The sequence below is a fragment of the Oenanthe melanoleuca genome, chromosome 18 (assembly GCF_029582105.1).
Source record: "Oenanthe melanoleuca isolate GR-GAL-2019-014 chromosome 18, OMel1.0, whole genome shotgun sequence".
In the NCBI taxonomy this organism is placed as follows: Eukaryota; Metazoa; Chordata; class Aves; order Passeriformes; family Muscicapidae; genus Oenanthe; species Oenanthe melanoleuca.
In genome coordinates this window covers 1,096,969-1,118,343 of record NC_079351.1, presented here as the reverse complement: position 1 = coordinate 1,118,343, position 21,375 = coordinate 1,096,969, and the positions used below count along the sequence as shown (strand labels likewise).

General features: G+C 66.3%; 6 protein-coding genes across 13 annotated transcripts; 4 read left to right on the top strand and 2 right to left on the bottom strand.

The window, feature by feature from the left end:
* The first annotated feature begins 1,082 nt into the window (after positions 1–1,082).
* GPR142 (G protein-coupled receptor 142) lies at positions 1,083–4,232 on the top strand. Its single transcript, XM_056505556.1, has 3 exons — positions 1,083–1,413; positions 2,912–3,067; positions 3,379–4,232. The coding sequence occupies exons 1-3, from the start codon at positions 1,083–1,085 to the stop codon at positions 4,230–4,232; spliced, it is 1,341 nt and encodes a 446-aa protein (XP_056361531.1).
* Positions 4,233–4,721: 489 nt separating this feature from the next.
* On the top strand, positions 4,722–11,786 carry GPRC5C (G protein-coupled receptor class C group 5 member C). Of its 7 annotated transcripts, none has more exons than XM_056505549.1 (6): positions 4,722–4,804; positions 5,636–5,847; positions 8,914–9,934; positions 10,504–10,598; positions 10,766–10,909; positions 11,062–11,786. In XM_056505549.1, exons 1-6 carry the CDS (start codon positions 4,798–4,800, stop codon positions 11,092–11,094), a joined length of 1,512 nt encoding a protein of 503 aa, XP_056361524.1. In that variant the 5' UTR covers positions 4,722–4,797; the 3' UTR covers positions 11,095–11,786. The 7 variants fall into 7 exon arrangements, with proteins under 7 accessions (XP_056361524.1, XP_056361528.1, XP_056361530.1 ...); XM_056505553.1 differs by lacking the exon at positions 4,722–4,804 and adding an exon at positions 4,811–5,044; XM_056505555.1 differs by lacking the exons at positions 4,722–4,804; positions 5,636–5,847 and adding an exon at positions 5,508–5,614.
* A 1,416-nt stretch (positions 11,787–13,202) lies between these two features.
* Positions 13,203–15,501, bottom strand: CCDC137 (coiled-coil domain containing 137). Its single transcript, XM_056505557.1, has 6 exons — positions 15,177–15,501; positions 14,598–14,725; positions 14,212–14,422; positions 13,896–13,978; positions 13,710–13,789; positions 13,203–13,569 (listed from the first exon to the last, which is right to left on the bottom strand). Exons 1-6 carry the CDS (start codon positions 15,467–15,469, stop codon positions 13,354–13,356), a joined length of 1,011 nt encoding a protein of 336 aa, XP_056361532.1. The 5' UTR covers positions 15,470–15,501; the 3' UTR covers positions 13,203–13,353.
* On the top strand, positions 14,870–17,778 carry OXLD1 (oxidoreductase like domain containing 1). Its single transcript, XM_056505559.1, has 2 exons — positions 14,870–14,930; positions 16,640–17,778. Exons 1-2 carry the CDS (start codon positions 14,889–14,891, stop codon positions 17,006–17,008), a joined length of 411 nt encoding a protein of 136 aa, XP_056361534.1. The 5' UTR covers positions 14,870–14,888; the 3' UTR covers positions 17,009–17,778.
* Positions 17,779–17,865: 87 nt separating this feature from the next.
* Positions 17,866–19,182, top strand: PDE6G (phosphodiesterase 6G). 2 transcript variants are annotated; one of them, XM_056505560.1, is made up of 4 exons: positions 17,866–18,140; positions 18,598–18,798; positions 18,873–18,913; positions 19,000–19,182. In XM_056505560.1, exons 2-4 carry the CDS (start codon positions 18,653–18,655, stop codon positions 19,074–19,076), a joined length of 264 nt encoding a protein of 87 aa, XP_056361535.1. In that variant the 5' UTR covers positions 17,866–18,140; positions 18,598–18,652; the 3' UTR covers positions 19,077–19,182. The 2 variants fall into 2 exon arrangements, with proteins under 2 accessions (XP_056361535.1, XP_056361536.1); XM_056505561.1 differs by having other exon boundaries at positions 17,866–18,798.
* A 193-nt stretch (positions 19,183–19,375) lies between these two features.
* TSPAN10 (tetraspanin 10) lies at positions 19,376–21,063 on the bottom strand. The gene is made up of 3 exons (XM_056506086.1): positions 20,980–21,063; positions 20,119–20,684; positions 19,376–19,750 (listed from the first exon to the last, which is right to left on the bottom strand). The coding sequence occupies exons 1-3, from the start codon at positions 21,040–21,042 to the stop codon at positions 19,444–19,446; spliced, it is 936 nt and encodes a 311-aa protein (XP_056362061.1). The 5' UTR covers positions 21,043–21,063; the 3' UTR covers positions 19,376–19,443.
* Between the last annotated feature and the right edge of the window lie 312 nt (positions 21,064–21,375).

Genomic DNA, 21,375 nt, shown 5'->3' with positions numbered 1-21,375 from the left:
GGCCGCCCGTGCGCCCTGGGCGGCCTCCCCTTCCTCCCCGACACCTCCTGGGGGGCTTCATCGTGGGGCTGGGACCCCCCCCAAAGCCGCAGCGGCACAGGCTGGGGTGGTGCTGGGTGAGCTCCAAATGGTGCCAGCCCCACTTCGGCTGTGGCCGCGGTGGCACCATGGGGTGGGGACACATCCCACAGAGGAGGCAGCACAGCTCGCAGGGGCACAGCAGCTCCTTACCCACTGCCGAGGAGCCCCGTCCCCCTCACAGCAGCTTGATTACAGGCTTAGACACTGTTTCCAGATGTTGGGCGTGGGCAGATGTTGCTGCAGCTGCCGAGGGTGTGGGATCACCATCTGTCCCTGACCCATGGGCGCGGAGACTGAGGACAAGACACCGATCACCCCGTGCCGCGCAGCTGGGGCTCCCTGGCCCCTTGCAGGGATGGGCAGGTGGGCGATGCTCGAGCCCTGCGCCCCTTCCGGGCAGAGGATCCCCAAAATCGCGGTGCCAGCAGAGTGCCCAGCCCAGGCGGGTGTCCTTGCACTGTGCGGGCCCGGGGGACAGGCCCCCCCCTCCACGGCACAGCCGGTTCACGGCTCAGCGCGTCCTCCGACGCCTCATTTCACCGCCCGCCCGATAAACAACAGCTTGCGGGAGCGTGTGCCCGGCACCGTGCCAGCCCGGGCGGCAGCCGCAGCCCGGGGACCCCAGTGTCCCCGCGGGGACATCGGCTGCTCGCGGCGGTGAGGTGACCATGAGGGGACACGGGGGATCACGGGGCTGGTTCTGGAGGTCACCAGGGGACGGTGACATCCCCCAGCCTGCGGTGAGGTGCGGGAGCAGCTGTGCCGGCCCGGAGATTGCTGCTGAGGCGGGGCAGGGCTGGCTCACCATAGCGACCTGTGCCAGGCAGCAGTGCCAGGGCATCGCCCCGCGGGCTTTGGGGCACTGGAAAGACGGAGCTGGACCCGGGGACCGGCAGGGTACAGCAGCCCCCTCCCTGTGCTGCTGGGGAAACTGAGGCACGGGCACGGTGTCCTGGCAGTGCCGGGACAGAGCCCAGCAGGGACACGCAGGATTCACACCCATGTGCGCACACCCGCTCTTCAGAGGTGCCCGCGGACCCAGCTGCCCACTTGCCCCCGGACCACCATCCCTCCTGCTCTGTCGCCTTCCCTCGGAGCTCCCCGGTGACCCCTTTCCTGGCCCCCGCGGGAGCCAAGGGCCGGTGACGTCCCGGTGCCCAGCCAGCCCAGCCCGCGGCTCTGCCCGTGGCTCTGCCCACGGCGCTCTCCCTCCGCCCCGTGTCCCGCTCCCCGGGAGGCTGTGCCATGCTGCGGGTGCCGGCGGGGACAGCGACACCGGCAGGGACACGGAGCCCGGAGGGGACGGGGACACTGCCGGGGACACGGACAGCGGTACGTCCGTGGGGAACACCAAGCGCGGGGAAGGTGGCACTGCACGCCCGGCGGGTGGCACTGGGGCCATCCAGGTGACAGTCCCTGTCCCGCAGGTTTTGGGGAGCGGGAGCCCGGGAAGGGGGAGCAGAGGGGAGCCCAGAGCGAACCCGCCCCCCGCAGCAGCACAAAGGGGATCGGGCTGGGAAAGGGTTAAGGCGCTCGCGCCGCGGCTGCAGCCGATCGATGCCCCAGTTCCGCGGGGGACGTGGATGGATGGGACCTCCTGCTGATGAGCCGGAGCTAATTTGCAGTTAATTGGCACCCCTCTGCTCCTCCATCCCCCCCTTCTTTTCCCTCGGGCTGCGATCTTGCTTTAGTCCCGTCCGGAGGTCGGGGAGGTGGGACCCCCCAGGATCCCACACACACCGCGGGCACTTCTGGGGGAGCGGATATCCATCCCTGGGGGTCCCGGAACGGGAGAGAGACATGACCGTCCCTCCAACCCTGGCCCCGAAGCCTCGAGTGTCTGCGGTGCCTGTTACAAGGGAAATTTGGGGTGTCCTTGGGGCCAGGGTCAGACTGGGAGCAGCGTGGTGCCCCGCGCCCCCTCCCTGAGCTCAGGACCCCCTTTTGCACCCCACAACCCCCGATCCCAGGACCCCCCGTACCCCATGACCCCCAATAGCAGGATTTACTGCCCCCCATAACCTCCGATCCCGGGACCTCCCATTATCCCGCACCGTTCCCCGGCACTGGGACCGGGGTTGGCGGACCCTCGGGGGAGGCAAATTTGGGGGGATGCTGACCAATCAGAACGCAGCGCTCCGCTCTGACCTCAGCACTCCCGGGGAACCCCTCTCCGATTGGGGGGGCCTGGCTCCTCTGAGCCAATAGGGGCGCAGAGCCCGGGAGGGGGTGGAGCCCCCCTAATTTATGAATGGGCGAGGGCAGGGTGGGCACGATCCGGGCGTGGGGAGCGGGCAGAGAGATAGGACAGGGATGGGCCGGGGATTGGGCAGGGATGGGCCAGATATGGGGCAGGGACAGGGAAGAGATAGGGCAGGGATGGGGCAGATATGAGGCAGGGATTGGGCAGAGATGGGGCAGGGATGGGGCAGGGATAGGGCAGGGATCGGGGCACAGATAGCGATGCGGATACGGATGAGGATCCGGATTCGGGCGGGGATTTCGGGCAGGGCCGTGGGCAGGGCCGCTGGCAGGCTCCTCCAGGACCCAGCTGGCAGCCTGGAGATGGCCACCCCCTATCGGCACCACTGGAGACCCCCTATCTGCACCTCTGGGTCTTCTCTGCAACCACTGGGAGCCGTCTGGCGGCACCCAGCCCGGGCTGGGGGCCAGAGCCTCCCTCTGCTGGCAGCTGCCCAAGAACATGGTGTTTTAATCCGGTTTTCTGCAAAAACGGGGCTGAGGAATAAAGAAGGAGCAGCTCTGGCTGCTGGGACATGATGCCCAGGTGCCATCAGGAGCCCTTGCTGCTCTCTGTCTCTCCTCACAGCCGATCCGAGGTGGAAGATGACGGTCCCAGTGCCCAACAGCACGGCGGTGTCATGGGCATGGTCAGAGCCGGAGCCAGAGCTGGAGAGGTCACCCTGCCTGGTTGGCATCGTCCCCATCGTGTATTACAGCGTCCTGCTGGGGCTGGGGCTGCCAGGTGAGGGGCTGAGGGTGCTGGGGGCTGAAAAGAAAAGTCCTCAGGATGGAGGGACTTTAGGTGCTCCCCCCAGCCTTAGACCTGCCCCTGGTGCCCGGCTGTGCAGGTGCCACTGCCATGGGGACAGATGGTATTTGCATTGCTTGGGCTGGCACACGGAAGAGATTAATCAGCCCAGCAAATCCCCACAGCACTGGGATATTTATAGCTCCCCTCAGCTGGAGCCTGGGCAGCCCCAGGGTCCAGGAGCTGCGGGGTTGCGACTGTGAGCCTCCAGCTCTCACCTCCACCCATCGCTGCCCTCCCTCCAGTGAACATCCTGACTGCCGTGGCCCTGTCCCGCCTGGCCACCAGGACCAAGAAATCGTCCTACTGGTACCTGCTGGCCCTGACCACCTCCGACATCCTCACCCAGGTCTTCATCATCTTCGTGGGCTTCATCCTGCAGACAGCCATCCTGGCACGGGCGGTGCCCAGCGCCTTCATCCACACCGTCAACGTGCTGGAGTTCACAGCCAACCACGCGTCCACCTGGGTGACCGTGCTGCTGACCGTGGACCGCTACGTGGCCCTGTGCCACCCCCTGCGCTACCGCACGGTGTCCTACCCGCGGCGCACCCGCAGGATCATCGCCGCCGTCTTCGCCGTGGCGCTGGCCACCGGCATCCCCTTCTACTGGTGGCTGGACATGTGGCGTGACGCCGACCCGCCCACGGCGCTGGACACGGCGCTCAAGTGGCTGCACTGCGTCACCAGCTACTTCCTGCCCTGCAGCATCTTCCTGGCCACCAACTCCATCATCATCCGCAAGCTGAAGCGGCGGAGGCGCGCGGGGGGCGGCAAGACCACGGCGCTTCTGCTGGCCGTCACCACCGTCTTCGTCGTGCTCTGGGCTCCCCGCACCGTCGTCATGATGTGCCACCTCTATGTGGCCTCGGTCAGGAGGGACTGGCGAGTGCACCTGGCTTTGGACATCGCCAACATGGTGGCCATGCTCAACACCTCCTTCAACTTCTTCCTCTACTGCTTCGTCAGCCAGACCTTCCGGCGCACGGTGGGCGAGGTGCTGCGGGGACAGCCCCGGCAGGGCTCCCGCCGAGGCAGTGCTCACTTCCCACCCCCGGCCCTGAAACCGCTGAAGATGCTGGGCAGCACCACGCTCTGAGGCAGGGCAGTGCCAGTCCTGGTGCCCACCCAGCCCCACGCACTGCACCGGGACCCAGGGACACCCCACCTCCAGCCAGGGATGATGCTGGTGGTGCCGGCAGGAGGAGCTGGCTGTGCCCAGACACTCATTTGGGGATATTTTGTGGTGCCTGCCTGGCAGCAGCACGCCGGGATGGGCAGCTCAGCCCTGCCCGTGCTCAGCCCCTCACGCAACGTTGGAACTCATCCAGGGAACTCATCCAGGACATGTCCCAGCTCAGTGGCACCGAGGGTCCTGCAGAGCCCAGGGGCTGCCCGTGGTGAGGGGTGGAGGGCACGAGTGAGCTGCTGCGAGCCCTGACAAGGACGTGGCGCCCGCTGGGTGCCAGTCCATAAACTGCCGTGCTGAGACCAAAACTCTGCCTGGCTCCGGCTCCCTGTGGGCAGCTGGAACGGAGGCACCAGCACCACCACCTCAGGCACAGGGTCCCCCTGCCCTGCCCAACCCCGTGCCCCCGCCCTGCTGCCTGGAAGCGCTGGAGGGAGGACCCACAGGATCTGCTGTCCCCAGCAGTGGGGTCTGGATGTGTGGTAGGATCACAGCTCCTGGCCCCCACCCATTAATCCCCCTGCATCGGGTGCACCCAGTGCTACCCTCCCAGTTACACCAGTGCCGAACTGGTGTGACACTGGAGGAGCGGCCGTGCCGTGCCAGCCTGCCCGCAGCTGCCAGCAGAGGGCAGGGATGGGACACTGCGGAGCTGGCGCTGCCGGGACAGGGAGCTGGCACCCCCAGACCCCAAACCAGCCTTGCCGCCACCCTAATTCCCCGTAAGGTCCTTAGCGTAATCCCCCCAAACCGTCCGGCCCTTCCGCTCGGATTCGCGAGACGGGGCAGGACAGACCCAGGGGGTGCCCGTGGGGGGGAGCAGGACCTCCTGGCAGGGCACAGAGACGCCCCCAAACCCCACCAGACCCCCCGCCCACCCCCGAGCCCTGGCTGTGCCCGCACTGGGGTGAGGATGGGGCGCAGCCTTTGCCCCCAGGGTGTGGGGCTGACCCACTCACGGACCCAGCCTGCCCCCGCACCCGAGTCATTCTCCCGCGGGGACAGACCCCGCCGGGGATGTCACCTCATCCCAGGCCGGATCCCTCGCGGGGGACAGGGTTAAAGCCCGACCCGGTGGCGCGAGAGGTACCTGGGAGGTTCTCGCTCCATTAATTCTGGCACGTGAGGAGAGCAGAACCGGGAAGGGATTAGTTATTAACCCGACCGCGGGCAGGGGCTGAGGGGCTGAGGGGCCGCGGGGCGGGGGGCTCGGCTGCCTCGGGAACCCTCGGCGGGAGCTCCGGGATTGCCACCGGCCTCCTCGATTGCCAGCGGCCCCCCTGTGCCAACCGGTGCGTATTTACTTGGCAAAGGAGGTGGAAATGTGCTGACGGCGTCCGCCGGAGCGAGGGAACGGCTCCGAGCCCCGGCCGGAGCGGAGGGAGGCTCTGGGAGGGCAGCAGGGACCCCCGGCTGCAGGTCCGGCTCTCGCCTTGCCGAGGGGAGCCGGGGTTCAGCCAGCCGTGCCACCGTGCCAGCCGTGCCAGCCGCGCCAGCCGCGCGTCCCTGCGGCTCCCGAGGAAAGGTAAGCCTGGAAAAAATGCGCCCGGCGTGCTGATGTTTTCGGATAGAGCCTGGCCAGGGTCCAGGTCCCGGTGCTGAGCGACATCGCAGCCCCTCACTGTGGCCTCTGTGCTGGAAGGACCAGTTCTGCCCAGTTCCAGCGCTGGGATCGCGGTTCCAAGCCCACCCAGAGCACCGGGAGCCGGGATCGGGCTCTGCCCGTGACGAGAGGTCAGGGCCAGGGATTCACCACCCCGAGAGGAAACCGAGGGCAGCACGTGGTGGGCATCACCCCCAGTGACCCCGCAGCCTGTTGGGGTCTTTCTGTAGGACCTCTAAAAACGCCGGGAACAAGCAATCGGGGGCTGGAAACGCGGGCAGGGTACCTATGGGCAAAGGGAGCGGAAAAGAGCACAGGGGGTGGAACATGAGGGTCTCCGTGGGAAAGGGGCTGAAATCACCCGCCGTGGGGGGATGGGGGGGTTCCCGTGGGAAGGGGAGGAGGAAATCACCCGCCAGGGAGGGGGACACAAAGGCAAACGCTGCGCGGCGGCGGGGCAGCCTCGGCGGGACGGACGGCTGCCGGTGGCCCCACGGGGGGTCACGGGGGTCTCGTGCTGACTCAGCAGCCGGGAAAGCCTCCGGAGGAAGGAAGCAGCCGGTGGAGAGGCCGGGCTGCGGTGTGGGGGCGGCAGGACAAGCGGCCTCCGCTCCCAGCACCGCTTATCCAAGGCTGAGCCTTTCCCGGCTGCCCAGCCCTGGAGCCAGCGCTCCAAATCCCCGGGGAAACTGAGGCACGAGGGCTGCAGAGCTCCTCGCCTCCAATCCCAAAAACCATCATGAAGTCAAATAATCTTTAGGAAGAGGGCGGGAGGGTGGAGGTGGCGCTGAGCCTGGACACACCGTCCTGTCCCCGGGGGCTCCGGCGGGCGCCGCTCCTTGTGCCACGGCCGCCGCCGGTTCCGGTGGGATCCGGTCCTGCCACTGGCGGCTCTGCTGCCCTTTCTCCCCGGATTGTTTTCATCCCAGCCTGGATTGGGGCAGGCCCTGCCGGAGGCACATTGAACTTTCCTCTGCATCCTTCACCCTCTTGCTTCACCCTCCCGAAATAGCAGCGCCGGCCTGGAAGCCTCTCCGAGGGCTGGCGGAGCCCCCGGGGTGCCCGAAATCTCCCGGGGCTTTTCCCCATCCCCAGGGATGAATGGGGTGATTGTGGGGTGCCCATCCCAACTCCAGGGTCGCGGCCACCCCCGTTGGGGCAGGGACCACCAAACCCTGCCGGTGCCCCAAGCTGGGGCTGCCCTGTTCCCCGGCCCTCTGCAGAAAGGGTTTTTTTTGGGGTTTCTCTGAGGTTTTCCGGGCCCTGCTGCCCTGCCAAGGCTCCGGCTTTATCCATCAGCTGACATTCCTGCGGGAGGCCCCTCCAGGCCGGTTATCGGTGGGGCCGCCTGTGGAGAGCCACTCCCGCTCCCACCCCAGAGCCCACCGGAGGTGGAAGATCCCTTGTGGGTGACACAGACCCCGCTGCTCCGTCCCTTGTCCCCTGAGGGTCTCTCCTGATGTGCAGCAGGGCCGGGCTGAGACCCCCAGACTCATCACACCGATGGCCAGGTGGGGTCCCCCCAGTTCCTCCCCTCCCAGTGCGGGCTCTTCCCCCCATCAGCCCCTCCGTGCCCCGGTGCGGCGGGGCAGGTCCCGGCCGGCCCCAATCGCGCTCCCGGGGCTGAGCCGCACCTCGGGGAGGGGCCGGGCCAGGCAGGCGCACGGTGCGGCGGCACCGGGGCTGGCTCGGCTCGGCTCGGCTCGGCACGGGGGGAGCGGAGCGCCGGGCACCGGGGGCTGCGGCCGGTGAGCGGGACGGGGAGGTGGGGGCGAGCCCTGCGGGACCGGGGGGCACCGGCAGCGCCGACGGGAAGAGACCGGGACCGGGACCGAGAGCCGTCCGCCCCCGCAGCTCCTCCGGCCGGAGGGCTGGGGGCGGCTCCGGCGGAGTTTCGGGGCCAGGACCGGGCAGGAGCGCCGGGAAACACCGGGACGGTGCGGGATGGGGGTGCGGGAGGAGCGGGCGGGGGGAACCGGCGGGAGGGGCAGGGGAAGCGGGACGGGAGTGCGGCGGGACCGGGCCGGGGGAGCGGGGGAAGCCGGCGGGCGATGCGAGGGACCGGGCGGGGTTGCAGGAGGAGCAGAACTGGGGGCGCGGGAGCAGCAGCCGGGGGCGCGGGGAAAACCGGGGGAAAAATGCCGGGGTGCCGGGCTGGAGGTGGGGGGGAAGGCGGGCTGGGGGACACGGTGGGAACCGGGGGTGGCAGAGCTCCTGGAAGCCGCGGGCACAGGGACTCGGTCCCAGCGCAGTGCTGCGGGTCCCTGTCCCCATCCCGGGCCTGGAGGGTGCCCAGTTTGGGGCGCCCCTCGGGGGACCGGGGCTCCCCGCCCCGGCATGTCCTTGCTGGGGTCTCCTCTCGGTTTCCTCCCCCAGCAATGAGGCTGTAGCTTCTTTGCTGCCTCCTCTTCCCCCTGCCCACCGTGGGGTAGCAGGAACGGGGTGGACACAGTGGGGACAGGGACTGGGACCCCGTGCCGTGCTGTGCTGTGCCGTGCCAGGCTGCTGCTGCCTACGTGCCAGCAGGCTGGACATGCAACCTGCACTGGGCTGGTGCCCAGAGCCAGAGGGAAGTGGGACGGGAGAAGTGGAAACAGGAACGTGGTGACACAGAGGGACAAGGCAAGGGGACAGCCCTATCCCCCAGTATCACCTTTGCCATTTTGTCTGGGCCCACATTTGGTGTTCCTGGGAAGCTGTCAGGGGTTGGAGGAAGGAATCAGAACAGCTCCAGAGAATTCCCTTGTTGGGAGGGATCATGTGGGGCACAGAGGGTCTGAGCCCCTCCTCAGCTGCCACCAGCCTCCAGGTGAGATGGGGACATGTGGCTGCCTGCCCCCATCTGCATCTCCCTGGCCGTGTTGGGTGAGCTCAGCTGTGCCAGCAGGGCCCCCCTGCTCAGCACTGGGACCACAGGCAGGGATGCTCCGAGCTGGGAGCTGATCCCCATCCCCAGTGCCTGTGCCCTGACCCCGCTGTCTCCCGCAGGGTCCCTGGATGCCACGGTGCAGGATGGGCACCCCGGCCGTGCTGCTGGCCCTGCTCCCCACGGCCACCGCACAGCCCACGCCCCCCCCGGGCTGCGGCCACCACCTCTCCTCCCTCTACTACAACCTCTGTGACCTCTCGGCGGGCTGGGGCATCGGGGTGGAAGCAGTGGCCAGCCTCGGCGTGGTGACCACCTTCGTGCTCACCATCGTCCTGGTGGCCAGCCTGCCCTTCGTGCAGGACCACCAGAAGAAGAGCCTGGTGGCCACGCAGGTCTTCTTCCTTGTGGGCACCTTCGGGCTCTTCTGCCTGACCTTCGACTTCATCGTGGGGCCGGATTTCTCCACCTGCACCTCGCGCCGCTTCCTCTTCGGCGTCCTCTTCGGCATCTGCTTCTCCTGCCTGCTGGCGCACGCCGTGGCCCTCAACTTCCTGGCGCGGCGGAACCGGGCGCCGCGGGGCTGGGTGACGCTGGCGCTGGCCCTGTCCCTCGCCTCGGTCGAGGTCATCATCAACAGCGAGTGGCTCATCATCACGGTGGCTCGGGGAGAGGGTGGCCCTGCAGACCCCTGCCAGCTGGCGGACGCTGACTTTGTCATGGCCCTCATCTACGTCATGGCTCTGCTGGTGGCCGCTTTTGGCACGGCCTGGGGGACACTCTGTGGCCGCTACGGCCGCTGGCGCAAGCACGGCGCCTTCATCCTGGCCACCACCGGCCTGTCCGCGGCCATCTGGCTGGCGTGGACCATCATGTACTTGTATGGGAACCAGCGTGCCGGCCACAAGCCCGGCTGGGATGACCCCACGCTGGCCATCGCGCTGGTCTGCAACGCCGCCGCCTTCCTGCTGCTCTACGTCATCCCCGAGGTGACACACGTGACGCGGCGCAGCCCCGAGCAGGCCTTCGAGGACGATGGCTACCCCACACGTGGGGTGGGCTACGAGACCATCCTCAAGGAGCAGAAGTCGCAGAGCATGTTCGTGGAGAACAAGGCGTTCTCCATGGATGAGCCGTCCTTTGGTAGGCACAGCGCTCGCCAGGGTGGGCGCCACCATGGCAGGGCTGCCAGCGGGCACTGTCCCCCTGGGGGATGTCCCCAGCGGGGATGGCAGCGGTGGGGAGGGTGATGAGACGTCTGGCAGTGACCTGCCCGGCGCTGGCGCCTGCTGCTGTTGTGGCTCCCCAGAACTGGGCGGGCTGGGTGTACCAGTTTGGGCTGAGCCCAGCAGCCGCAGGGAACTCCCTGCCTGGCGTGGGGTGCCCGCGGCTCCTGCCCCTCCGCCCCAGGCCCACGAGACCCTGCAATAACACGGGGTGGTGACAGTCCCAGTGGGTATCGTGGGCGGGCACGTGGCCAGGTGTCTGCACCCCATGGGGGAGGGAGGGTCCCCCCGAGCAGCACCTGCACCCCAGAGACCCTACAATAACAAGCCATGGCCAGGCAGCAGGGATGCCACCCCTGGGGACAGGAGTGTCCCGAGGGAAAGGCACAGAGCTGCTGAGTCAGCTCGTTAAAGCTGCTAACGAGGTACAGGGAGCCCCAGTGGGGTGGCAGTGGCTCCGTGGTGACTGTCCCTGTGTCTCAGCAGCCAAGAAGCCGGTGTCTCCATACAGTGGCTACAACGGGCAGCTGCTGACCAGCGTCTACCAGCCCACCGAGATGGCTCTGATGCATAAAGGGACGGTGAGTGTGACACCAGGGGTGGCCACATCCTGACAGGGGTGTGGGTGGGAGCCTCCTGTGACCCCCAATGGCTGCTGTAATGGGGTGGGGACCTCCCAAGCCTTCCACCCCATGGGGCTGGGGTGTTCCCAGTGCTGTGACCTCCCACCCCCATGTCTGTCCCTCAGAGCGAAGGTCCCTACGACGTGATCCTGCCCCGTGCCTCCACCAGCCCCATGCCCGGCAGTGCCAGCTCCACGCTCCGAGCCGAGGACGCCTTCGCGGCGCAGTCCCGGCACTGCAGCATCCCGAGGGACACCCGCAGCTGCCAGGTGGGTGAACGGTGGCTGCAGCAGGGGCAAAGTCCTGCCCTGCCATGGTGACGGCACCCAGAGCTCCCCCCGGTGGGTCACATGTCCGTGGTGCCGGTGCCACCGCAGTGCCACCGCAGTGCCACCGCAGTGCCACCGCGCTCTGCCCGCAGGTGCAGTCCCCGTACAGCAGGAACCGGTGGTGAAGCCCCCGTGACGCAGCTCCCGCAGCGCCAGCACAGCCACGGCCCCTCCGTCCCGCTCCCCAGGGCTCGCCGAGCCTCATCCCGCCCTGACGAGTGAATCCCACCCTGGCTGGCAGCCAGAGCTGGTTCCTGCCCGTGGCATTCCTGGACGCAGCCCCAGAGCCAGCGCTCCCACCTGCCTGTCCCACCTGGCCATGGACCCCCACATCCCCTCCTCAAGGACTGGCTCCTGTGGGGACACCCCCTGTTGTCGCCTCGCTGCCTTTGTGATGCACAGACACCCCAACTTCCCCGGGCCGTGGACCCTGCGAAGCTGGGGAGCCCCTGGGACCCTCAGCACCGAGCCCCCGGCCCCACTCTGACCCCCTGCAGCCCTGGGGACCCCGAGCTGAGCTGGCCCCAGGCCACTGCAGGGCACAAGGGGACACGAAGCTGTCCCCAGCTCTGCCTCCTTCTGTCCTGTTTTCCCAATTCTGGGCAGGGTGTCTGCTGTGGGTTCAGGGCATCAGTGCCTTGCTGGGGCTGGGGACCAGCCCCCCACAGCCCTGGCAACCTTCTCGGTGCCTTCCCCCCTCGGGGCTCGGGGACCCCTGCAGGGAGTGGGGAGGGAGCTGGGCCCCTCACCCTCCTTGTGGCTTTCTCTGTCAAATTTCCTTTTTTTCAGGTCACCCCAATAAAGGTGGTTTTTCCTACGATGCTGTCCCAGGTGGGCTGTGATGGGGGTCCCAGGTGTCCCCAATCCCACCAGCTGCTCCCACGGGCTCTGCTCCATGCCCCCATTTAGGGGAGTGACAGGGAGCATTGGGGGGAGCCCTGGGCAGGGTCCTCGTACCCCCATCCCCCATCCCTGGGCAGGGATCCCGTGGGCAGATGGTGCCGGGCAGGAGGTGGCACAGCACGGAGGACGTGCCAAGGTCGTGGTGGTTTTCCCGCTCGGATTGCCTTCCCCTCCACAGCCATTCCTCCTCCTCCGGGCAGGAAGCCTGCGGCCAGCAGCGCCATGAATTATTCAGGGCTGGAATGGCTCCGTGGGGGCAGCGGGTGACCCGGTCTCCTTGAGCTGGAGCCGGGATGGCGGCGCTGGGGCTGCCCGGTGGGTGTCCACACAAGGGACACGCAGCGGGAGTGTGGCACTCATCATGTCCCCGCTGTGCCTTCAGCTGGCACAAGCCCAGGGCTCCGGGGACACGGCTGAGGGTGTTTGCAGCAGGATGTGGCCGTGCCCCCCGGGCTGTGCTGCGTCACCCGTGTTTACCTGTCACCTGTGTTTACCTGGTGCCGAGCGGCAGCGGGGACATTGCCCAGCAGCACCAGGCACTCGGTGTCACCCGGGCCACTGTCACCACAACACGCCCTCCCCGCGGCCGCGGGCACCGCATGGCACAGCGCGTGATCCCCCAAAGGCACCTCCACCTTCCCTGGGGACACTCTGGGGACAGCAAAACAAGGCGCAGAGACTGCGGCGTGGCAGGGGACAGCGCAGCGGCCCCGGGCCGTGCCCAGCCCCTCCGGAAGAGCGGGATCCCACCGGCCCCGCCAGCGCCGGCCGCAGCGCGGGGCGGCCCCGCTCCAACAGGGAACGCTTTGTGCCGCCGGGGCCGCGGAACAGCGGCGCCTTTGTCCGGCCAGGTGAGGCAGACACGGCTGCGCCGAGCCCGGAGCAGCCCCGGAGCCTCCTCGGAGCCGGGGGCTGCCCGCGGGGATGGCAGGGTGGTGGCAGGTGGCACCGGGGTGGTGGCAGCACACCTGGCACCGGGGTCACCGTGACCAGGGCCAGGCGGGGACACGGGCAGTGACGCCAAGGGCAGGGCTGTGTGTGGCTGCAGCCCTGGGGCTCGAGCAGGGTCACCAACAGTGACAAAAAAGGCAAGTGACACCGTGCAGGTGAGCCCTGCGGCACGCTCCATGTCACCAGCACTGCCTCACTGTCCTCCCAGCGGGCTGGGCTGGCCAGGCACTGGGGTCTCCTCATGGCTGAGGGGCTCCTGCCCCCACCAGAGCCCTGCCAGGGCCAGCCTGTGACGTGCCTGGGACTGCCACCTGCCAGCACAGCAGTGTCCCTAAGGAATCCCTAAGGAATCCCTAAGGAACTGGAAGCACAGACACACTCACACTCAGCTCCCACTAGCACTTTTTACTCCGTGGCACCGCAGGGACCCCACTCCAGTGCTGAGCCGTGGAGTGAGGAGCTGTGGGAAACCCCAGGGCTCAGCAGTGACACAAGAGCATCAGAGCAATGTCCTTCCAAGTGCCAAGTCCTCAGCCAGGACCGGCCCGGGCGCGCTCCCGCTGCAGCTGTTTGCGCCTCTGGATGTCCCTGTAGGCCTGGATGACGCGGGCTCGCTCCTCCTGCAGGATGCGCTGGCGAGCCATGGACATCCCCGGGGACACGGGGGACACGGGGGACACAGGGGACACGGGGGACACCTGGCCCCGGGCCAGGCGAGGCGTCAGGAGGAGCTGCTTCCGTCCAGCCTGCAGGCAGAGATGGACCAGCTCAGGAATGAAGGGTGAGACACCAGGACTGCTCTCCAAGGAGCTGTCACTGGCTCACTGAGGTCGCTGCCACTGTCCCAGGTACCCAAGGGGAGGGTGGCATTGTCCCCAGAGCTCACCTGCTTGGCAGGACCCCGTCCCCTGGGCCGTGAGGTGATGGTGGGTGGCTGTGTCACCACCTCTCCGAACGGCACCGTGTCTGCAAGTGAAGCCAGAGCCAGGGTCAGTGGGAGACCCTCGGGGTGCCCAGCCCAGCTCCTCCCCACAGGTTGGGGGTCACTTCAGCCCCCCCACTCCATTCCCACCTTGGAACAGGCTCTTCTCCAGCATGTCCTCCTTCTTCTCCTCCTTCTTCTTCCGTGCTTTTTCCAGCTTCCTTTTCTGAAACCTGAAGAGCCGCATTACAGGTGAGGCTCAGGAGCGGACAGGGAGCAAGGAATGAGTCCCTACCCCATGGGAGCCCCCCACAGCTTTTCCCCCAGGAGGGTGAAGCAGGCTTGTGGCTCGGTTCCAAGAGATCCACCCCCATGGGGCCACAGCCGTGCCAACACCAGACCTGCCCTGCAGAACTGGGCACAGGCATGGGCTGGCCCCATCCGGCTCCCATGGCCTTGCTCTCACTCTTTTTTCCTTTTGGACTTCTCGGGAGCCGCCGCCTCCTTCTCAGGCTCCCGCTGGAGCTGGTTCTCCGTGAGGAAGAGGAGGTGCTGCACCTCCTGCTCCATGCGGCAGATGTAGGAACGCTCCGACTCCCCCTTGCCCCTCCGGAACTTGGGCACAGGGATGTCCCCCGAGGCCTTGGGGCCCTTGGACTCCTGCTGCTGCTTCTTCTCTAGGAGAGACAGGTGACATTTCTGCAGAGGGGACACCATGGGGGTCCCTCCAGCTGGCAGAGCACAGGTGGGACATCATCAGACAGAGGAGGATGTGCCATGGCAGGATCCAGCCATGCCATGGGCTCCTGGGCCAGGCCTTGGCCACCTGCTCGGGCCACCTGCGTGTCCCACCTGCCACCTGCCTCTTCCCAGGATCTGGGCGCTTCAGGGCCTCGCGGCTCCGCATGAGCTCCCGCAGGCGGAACGGGATCTCCTGCTCGTCAGGGTGCTTGGGCTTCATGTTGTCCTTCTTCTCCTTCCTGGGGAAAATGAGAACAGTGACAGGACTCCGTGGAAGCACCGGGACCTGGAGGCTGGGACACTGGGATCCAGGCACTGGGACACTGGGATCCAGGCACTGGGACACCGGGATCCAGGCACTGGGACACCAGGATCCAGGCACTGGGACACCGGGATCCAGGTATGGGGACACCGGGATCCAGGTACGGGGACACCGGGATCCAGGTACGGGGACACCCGGATCCAGGTATGGAAAGATGTTGGGATTTGAGCACAGCGGAAAACTGAGACTCAGGCATGGCTGGACACCGGGACCGAGGCATGGGGAGACATCAGGGTCAGCAGGGGCAGACATCGGGACCGGGCACGGTCCCGATCAGGATGCAGACACCGAGAACGGGACCCCGACACCCCGCGGGGGTCCAGCTCCCAAACCGGGAGCGATCCTGATTGGATCCCGCGGGCACTGACCTGCTGCGCAGCGGGACAGCCGGTCCATGTCCCGACCCCGGTCCCGCTTTCTGTCCCGGTCCCGGTCCCCGACCCTGTTTTGGTCCCGATCCCGGTCTCTGTCCCTGCTTCGGTCCCAGTCCAGGTCTCTGTCGCTGTTTCGGTCCCGATCCCGGTCTCTGTCCCTGTTTCGGTCCCAATCCAGGTCTCTGTCCCTGTTTCGGTCCCGATCCCGGTTTTTGTCGCGGTCCCCGGGCCGGTTTCTGTCCCTGTCCCCGTCCCGGTCCCCGGGCCATGGTCCCGCCACTCCTCATGTGCCCGTTTCGCCGCCACTTCCGGATTGTTTTGCCCCGCCCCTTTTGCTTATTGGTCCGACCTCCCCCCATCACTCCAGCCTTGCTGGAGACTCGGAGCTGCCATTGGATGGGAGAGCTGTCACTCAGAACGGGGGCGGGGCCAGGGCCTGCGGCCGGATGCTGCTGAGGGGGGCGCGGGGGCTCGCGGGGGCGCGCCGGGGGGTGAGCGGGGACAGCGGGGGGACCCTGAGGGGACACGGAGGGGACACGGAGGGGACACGGAGGGGACAATGAGGGGCTGGCGACGGGGGGACACGGGAGAGTCCTCGGGAGGGGCAAAGAGGTGCTGGGCGGGAGATCTGAGCGAGGACGGGGGGACAAGGGGGTGCTTGGGTGGAGATGAGGGTACAAGGACGGGATGAGGACTGAGGGGAGAAGCGGGGGACCAGGGGCAGGAATTGGGGGTGTTGGGAGGGGGAGATGGCGGTGCTGGGGACTGGGGCACACTGGGGTTCCTGTGGGTGAGTTGGGGTGCTGGGGATTGGGGTACACTGGGGTTCCTGTGGGTGAATTGGGGTGCTGTGGGATTGGGGTACACTGGGGTTCCTGTGGGTGAACTGGGGGTGCTGGGGATTGGGGTACACTGGGGTTCCTGTGGGTGAATTGGGGTGCTGTGGGATTGGGGTACACTGGGGTTCCTGTGGGTGAACTGGGGGTGCTGGGGATTGGGGCACACTGGGGTTCCTGTGGGTGAGTTGGGGTGCTGTGGGATTGGGGCACACTGGGGTTCCTGTGGGTGAGTTGGGGTGCTGTGGGATTGGGGTACACTGGGGTTCCTGTGGGTGAACTGGGGGTGCTGGGGATTGGGGTACACTGGGGTTCCTGTGGGTGAACTGGGGGTGCTGGGGATTGGGGTACACTGGGGTTCCTGTGGGTGAATTGGGGTGCTGGGGATTGGGGCACACTGGGGTTCCTGTGGGTGAACTGGGGGTGCTGTGGGATTGGGGTACACTGGGGTTCCTGTGGGTGAACTGGGGGTGCTGTAGGATTGGGGCACACCGGGGTTCCTGTGGGTGAATTGGGGTGCTGTGGGATTGGGGTACACTGGGGTTCCTGTGGGTGAACTGGGGGTGCAGCAGTGCCCCCCAAGACTGGCACCAGCACTGGGGATCTTCTCTTTCCCTGCAGCCCCCAAACAGCCCCAGAGAAGGGGCCCCGTGCCCCCACCCCACCAACACCTGCAGCCCCCGGGGGATTTCGGACACTGCAGCAAAGTCCAGCGGCACCTCGGACACTCCAGGAAGGGACAGCGGGACAGCCACCCCTAATGGTGACAGGGGGGACCCTCCTGCAGCCCCCCCAGTGCCCCCCCCGCCCACCCACTGCTGCGGGACCGGCTGCCCCAACTGTGTGTGGGTGGCCTACGTGGAGGAGCTGCTGGAGCGGCACCGCGACAGCGGAGCCCAGGCCCTGGCGGCCGTGGAGCAGCACGTGGAGGATGAAAACATCAAAATGATCCTCAGGATGGAGATCAGGCTGCGTGCCAGGAAGGAATGAGCCTCCCAAAATGATGGCAGACACCCCTGGGGTGACAGGATCCGGACTTGGGTTATTTATAGTGTTTGTTGTGTGCTGAGCACGGGATCCCGGGGGTGTCACGCCAGGTCGGGTCACCTCCCTTGGGGACAGGAGGTGGCTCAGGCCTGTGCTGAGCCCCGGATTTCCCAGAGCTGGCTGCTGTGTCCTCCCCAGCGTGACAAATCCCTGCCAAGGGCAGCCCTCCTCCTCCTCCTCCTGTGCTCCCAGCTGGAATTTAAGCACCTTGGGGGGATTTTCAGCACCTTGGCCGTGCCCTGGTGATGGGGAGGGCTGGGGGCAGCGCCAGACCCCTCCCCACTGGCACCACAAAGCCTCTTAGGGGGAGGGCTCGGGGAGGCAGCGTGTGGCAGCGAGCACGTGGGGAGCAGCAGCCTCACATCAAGGACATTGTCACTGTCCCTGGTGTCACATCCTGCCAGGCTCCTCTCCAAGGTGCCTTTTCTGCCTCTATCTTAAATCCCCATAAATTTGTCCCAAACCCCCCCTCCATCCTGGGGGATTTACAGCCACTGAGACCCACACAGACCTCCCACATGATCCCAGGACAGGGTCCTCAAGAAGCCACCAAACCCTCAAGTGTCACTCACTAATGAACCCAATTAACAGCCAGGGAAGTAGGTGGTTCTCCATGGAAAACACTCCTGGATCCCTTTAATCCTATTTGTTAGAGCCCAACTAATTGCAATTAGTGGCAGGGGCTGAAGTTCAATTAAAGTGTGCTGAGATTAGTCTGTTTTTAATTGCTTTAGTGCTGGATTAGGGCAGCTTTGGAGTGACACCGAGTGTGGGCAGGGGCTGTTGGACCAGGACCCCCACCCAGGCTGGGCTGGAGACTGGAATGGGATCCATCACTCTCTTTGGGAATGGGATCCCCCCATGCAGGATCCACTGCCCACCCAGCCCGGTCAGGGCTAATCCTGACCCCTCCTCCCCCCCAGAGCAGGGGAAGGACATTGGATTACCCCTGGGGAAAGAAGGGAGGTCAATAATCCTATTACCCCCGGGCAGGATAAATCTCCCTCCCCGAAAAGCCCCCAGAACATCTCTGGGCTGCAGGACGGAGGGAGCAGCTCTGGAATCGTGGGACTCTGTGAGTCAGGGATTCGGGGCTGGGAGGGATGTGGGGCTGCTTTGCTGCTCTTCCTGCATCCAGAAACATCCAGGAGCAGCTCCCTGGGTTGGATCCTTGTTCCCAGGGTCCCAGCTCTGCACCAGAGCCAAATCCCTCATGCTGAGCTTGTGCCACAAAATTCCCACTCCTGGTGCTGTGGGCCATCCTCTGCTCCCCCTTACCAGCCCACACCCCAGCACAGACCTGGGGCAAGCCATGGGAGGGCCCTGGCAGTGACCTGGGGGTCCCCAGCTTGTGTGGGGTGGGGGACAGGGGAGGAAGGAGCAGCAGCAGCCCCGGTGCCCCTGGGATTCCCTTCCCTGCCTTTGGGGATTAATGGCTGAGCTGAGTCAGCACTGTGGGGAGGGGGCTCTGCAGAGCCTGGGTGGGCACAGGGTGGGAGGAGAAGCTGGTGCCCCCCTTTATTTCCCTGCAGAGGGTGTGAGGAGCGCAGGGAACGCGGTGAGCCGGGGCTGCAGCCCCCCACAGCCATGAGCCTGGAGCCCCCCAAACCGGAGCTGAAATCGGCCACCAGGGTCACCGGGGGTCCCGCCACCCCCCGAAAGGGACCCCCCAAGTTCAAGCAGAGACAGACGAGGCAGTTCAAGAGCAAACCCCCCAAAAAGGGGGTGCAGGGGTGAGTGGGGAAGGGCCCTGGGATTGGGGGGGTCCTGCCTGGGGTCAGGCCAGACAATCCTTCTTTCCTTGCAGGTTTGGTGACGACATCCCAGGGATGGAGGGGCTGGGAACAGGTATGGGAATGCCACCCCTTCGGCAGCAGGGGGGCAGGGGCTGTGGGGAATCACAGTGCCACAACCTCTGTCCCCTCTCTCCTCAGACATCACTGTCATCTGTCCCTGGGAAGCCTTCAGCCACCTGGAGCTGCACGAGCTGGCTCAGTACGGAATCATTTAGGATTTTGGCAGGCTCACCCACCCTGTAGTGCTGTGTAGGTCAAGGCCCCCCTGTGCTGGGGGGGCTCAGCTTGGAAAAATTCTCATTAAATCCAAATGAGCTCAGGAGTCAGTGTTGTGGGCTGGGGAGGAGGGAAAGTGGCTCCCCAATCCTGGGGTGGGATGGGCAGGACACAGATGGGGTCAGGATTCTGACAAGGTTTATTTGGGGCTGGACCAGCACCCCAGACATCTCCAAATTCCCACCCCAGGACAGCAGCACCAGTGGCGATGGTGCCATGGACACAACACAGACGGGTTCAGGATTTTGACAAAACTTTATTTGGGACCAAACCAACCCTCTGCATATCCCAATGCCCACGTTGCCCTCACTCCCACACCCTCACAGCCGTGATATCCCCCAGCACCCTCAGTGCCATGAGTGCTCCCACGGCCTCCAGCAGCAGCAGGACGGTGGCACCGGTGGCGATGGTCCCAGCCTGGCCCCGCAGCCACGCGCCCAGCGCGGCCCCACAGCCCCCCGTGTGCACCACAGCCCCTGCTGCCGCTGCCCCCAGCCCCAGCACCCCAAATCCACACTGGATGTTGGGCACGGAGCCGTTCTGCAGCGGGTCCTGGCAGCAGGAGGCAGGGACGCCGCACGCCTGCACGCCCGGGGCGCTGCAGTTGAAGTACCTGCGGGATGGACACGGAGATGTGGGGTCACGAACATTTGGGGCGTGGGGATGGGTTTACCACGACCCCAGCCACAGAGCAGACACCATCTGCGGGTGCCAGCTCATCCCTCTCTTTTCTGGACCACCCCAAACACGAATCCTCAGCACAGACCCCACAAGGAACAGGGATGGGGTCCCAAAAAAGAAGTTTTCTGCCCATGATGGGCATGGGGTCCTACACCAAACAGAGTTTTCAGCCCCGTGGCGTGGATGGGGTCCCACACAGGAGGCTTTCAGCCCCGTGGCGTGGATGGGGGTCCCACACAGGAGGCTTTCAGCCCCGTGGCGTGGATGGGGTCCCCAACACACCCCCTGGCCCCGACTCACGGGTTGCTCTCCCAGTCGCGGTAGGACTCGAGGCCGCAGCACTGGAGGCTCCGCTGCACCTCATCCACCAGGAACTGCAGGTCGGGATCCTCCTGGTAGCGCAGGAGGCAGAGCAGCAGCAGGTCCCGCAGCGCGTCCCGCAGCCGCCGCCGCGCCAGCAGCAGCAGGAGCCCCCCCAGCACCTCCAGCCCCCCGAAGGCCAGCACAGCACCCAGGAAGAAGCGCAGCAGGCAGGGGCTGGCTCGGAAGGCACCCAGGCAACCAGCCAGGGACACGGCGCTGGCCCCCAGCCCCGCCAGCACGAAGAGCAGCATGGGGTCCGAGCTCAGGGGCACCCCCCCGGGCAGGGGGCTCTTGGCCAGCAGCCCCCAGACCCCCACAGCAAGGCTCAGCAGCCCCAGCAGGAGGAAGAGGAGGTTCCAGAGGAAGGCCACGTAGCGCACGCAGTGGCTGAAGGGGCTCAGTTTGGGGGGGTCAGGGTACCACACCCCAGGATCCTGCTCGGCTGTGTCGTCATCCTCATCGTTGTCAAAGGAGGAGTAGGGCAGCTCCACCAGCCTGGATGCCTGCACGGAGAGAGAAGCCACTCACAGCACCCCAGAAATGTTCCTCCAGCCCATGGACCTTATCCCATAGCCAGACACTGTCACGGGCTCCTGGAGCCACCTTACACAGCCTTACTTAGCCCCAAACCCAGCCCAGCACATCACGGACGTCTGCACCCCAAGGATTCTGACCCTAAGGGACCCCCAGATCCATCCCTATAGAGACCCCCAGGGATGCAGCTACCCAGGGGTGGGGGGGACGTGGGGTACACGGGTAAGGGATCCCGTCGGAAAGGAGTGGGGGCCCCGGGATTACCTGGGGCAGCAGCCGGGTGCCCTCCCCACGGGGCTGGAACAGACGGACTCTGCTCAGCGCCATCGCCGTTACCTCGTGCCAGGACCCGTCACACTCCCATCATGTGAGGGGCTGCGGGCGGGCTTAAATGAGGCTGTGCGCGCCGCTCCACAGCTGGGCACGATGCCCCCACCCACCCACGGCCACAGCTGGAGCCGATCCCTCCCTCCAACACCGCGGGGCCCCTCCGAGCGCACCGGGGGTGGGGGGGGTCTGGTTGCGTGCGGAACTAAATAACGAGCGCGGCGGCGGGACGGGACACTTGTATCTGTAGCACCGAGGCAGCGTGGGGGACTATTATGGCGGTAACACCGAGGCAGTAAGGGGGGACGAATTGGTGGTGACGCCGGAGTAGGA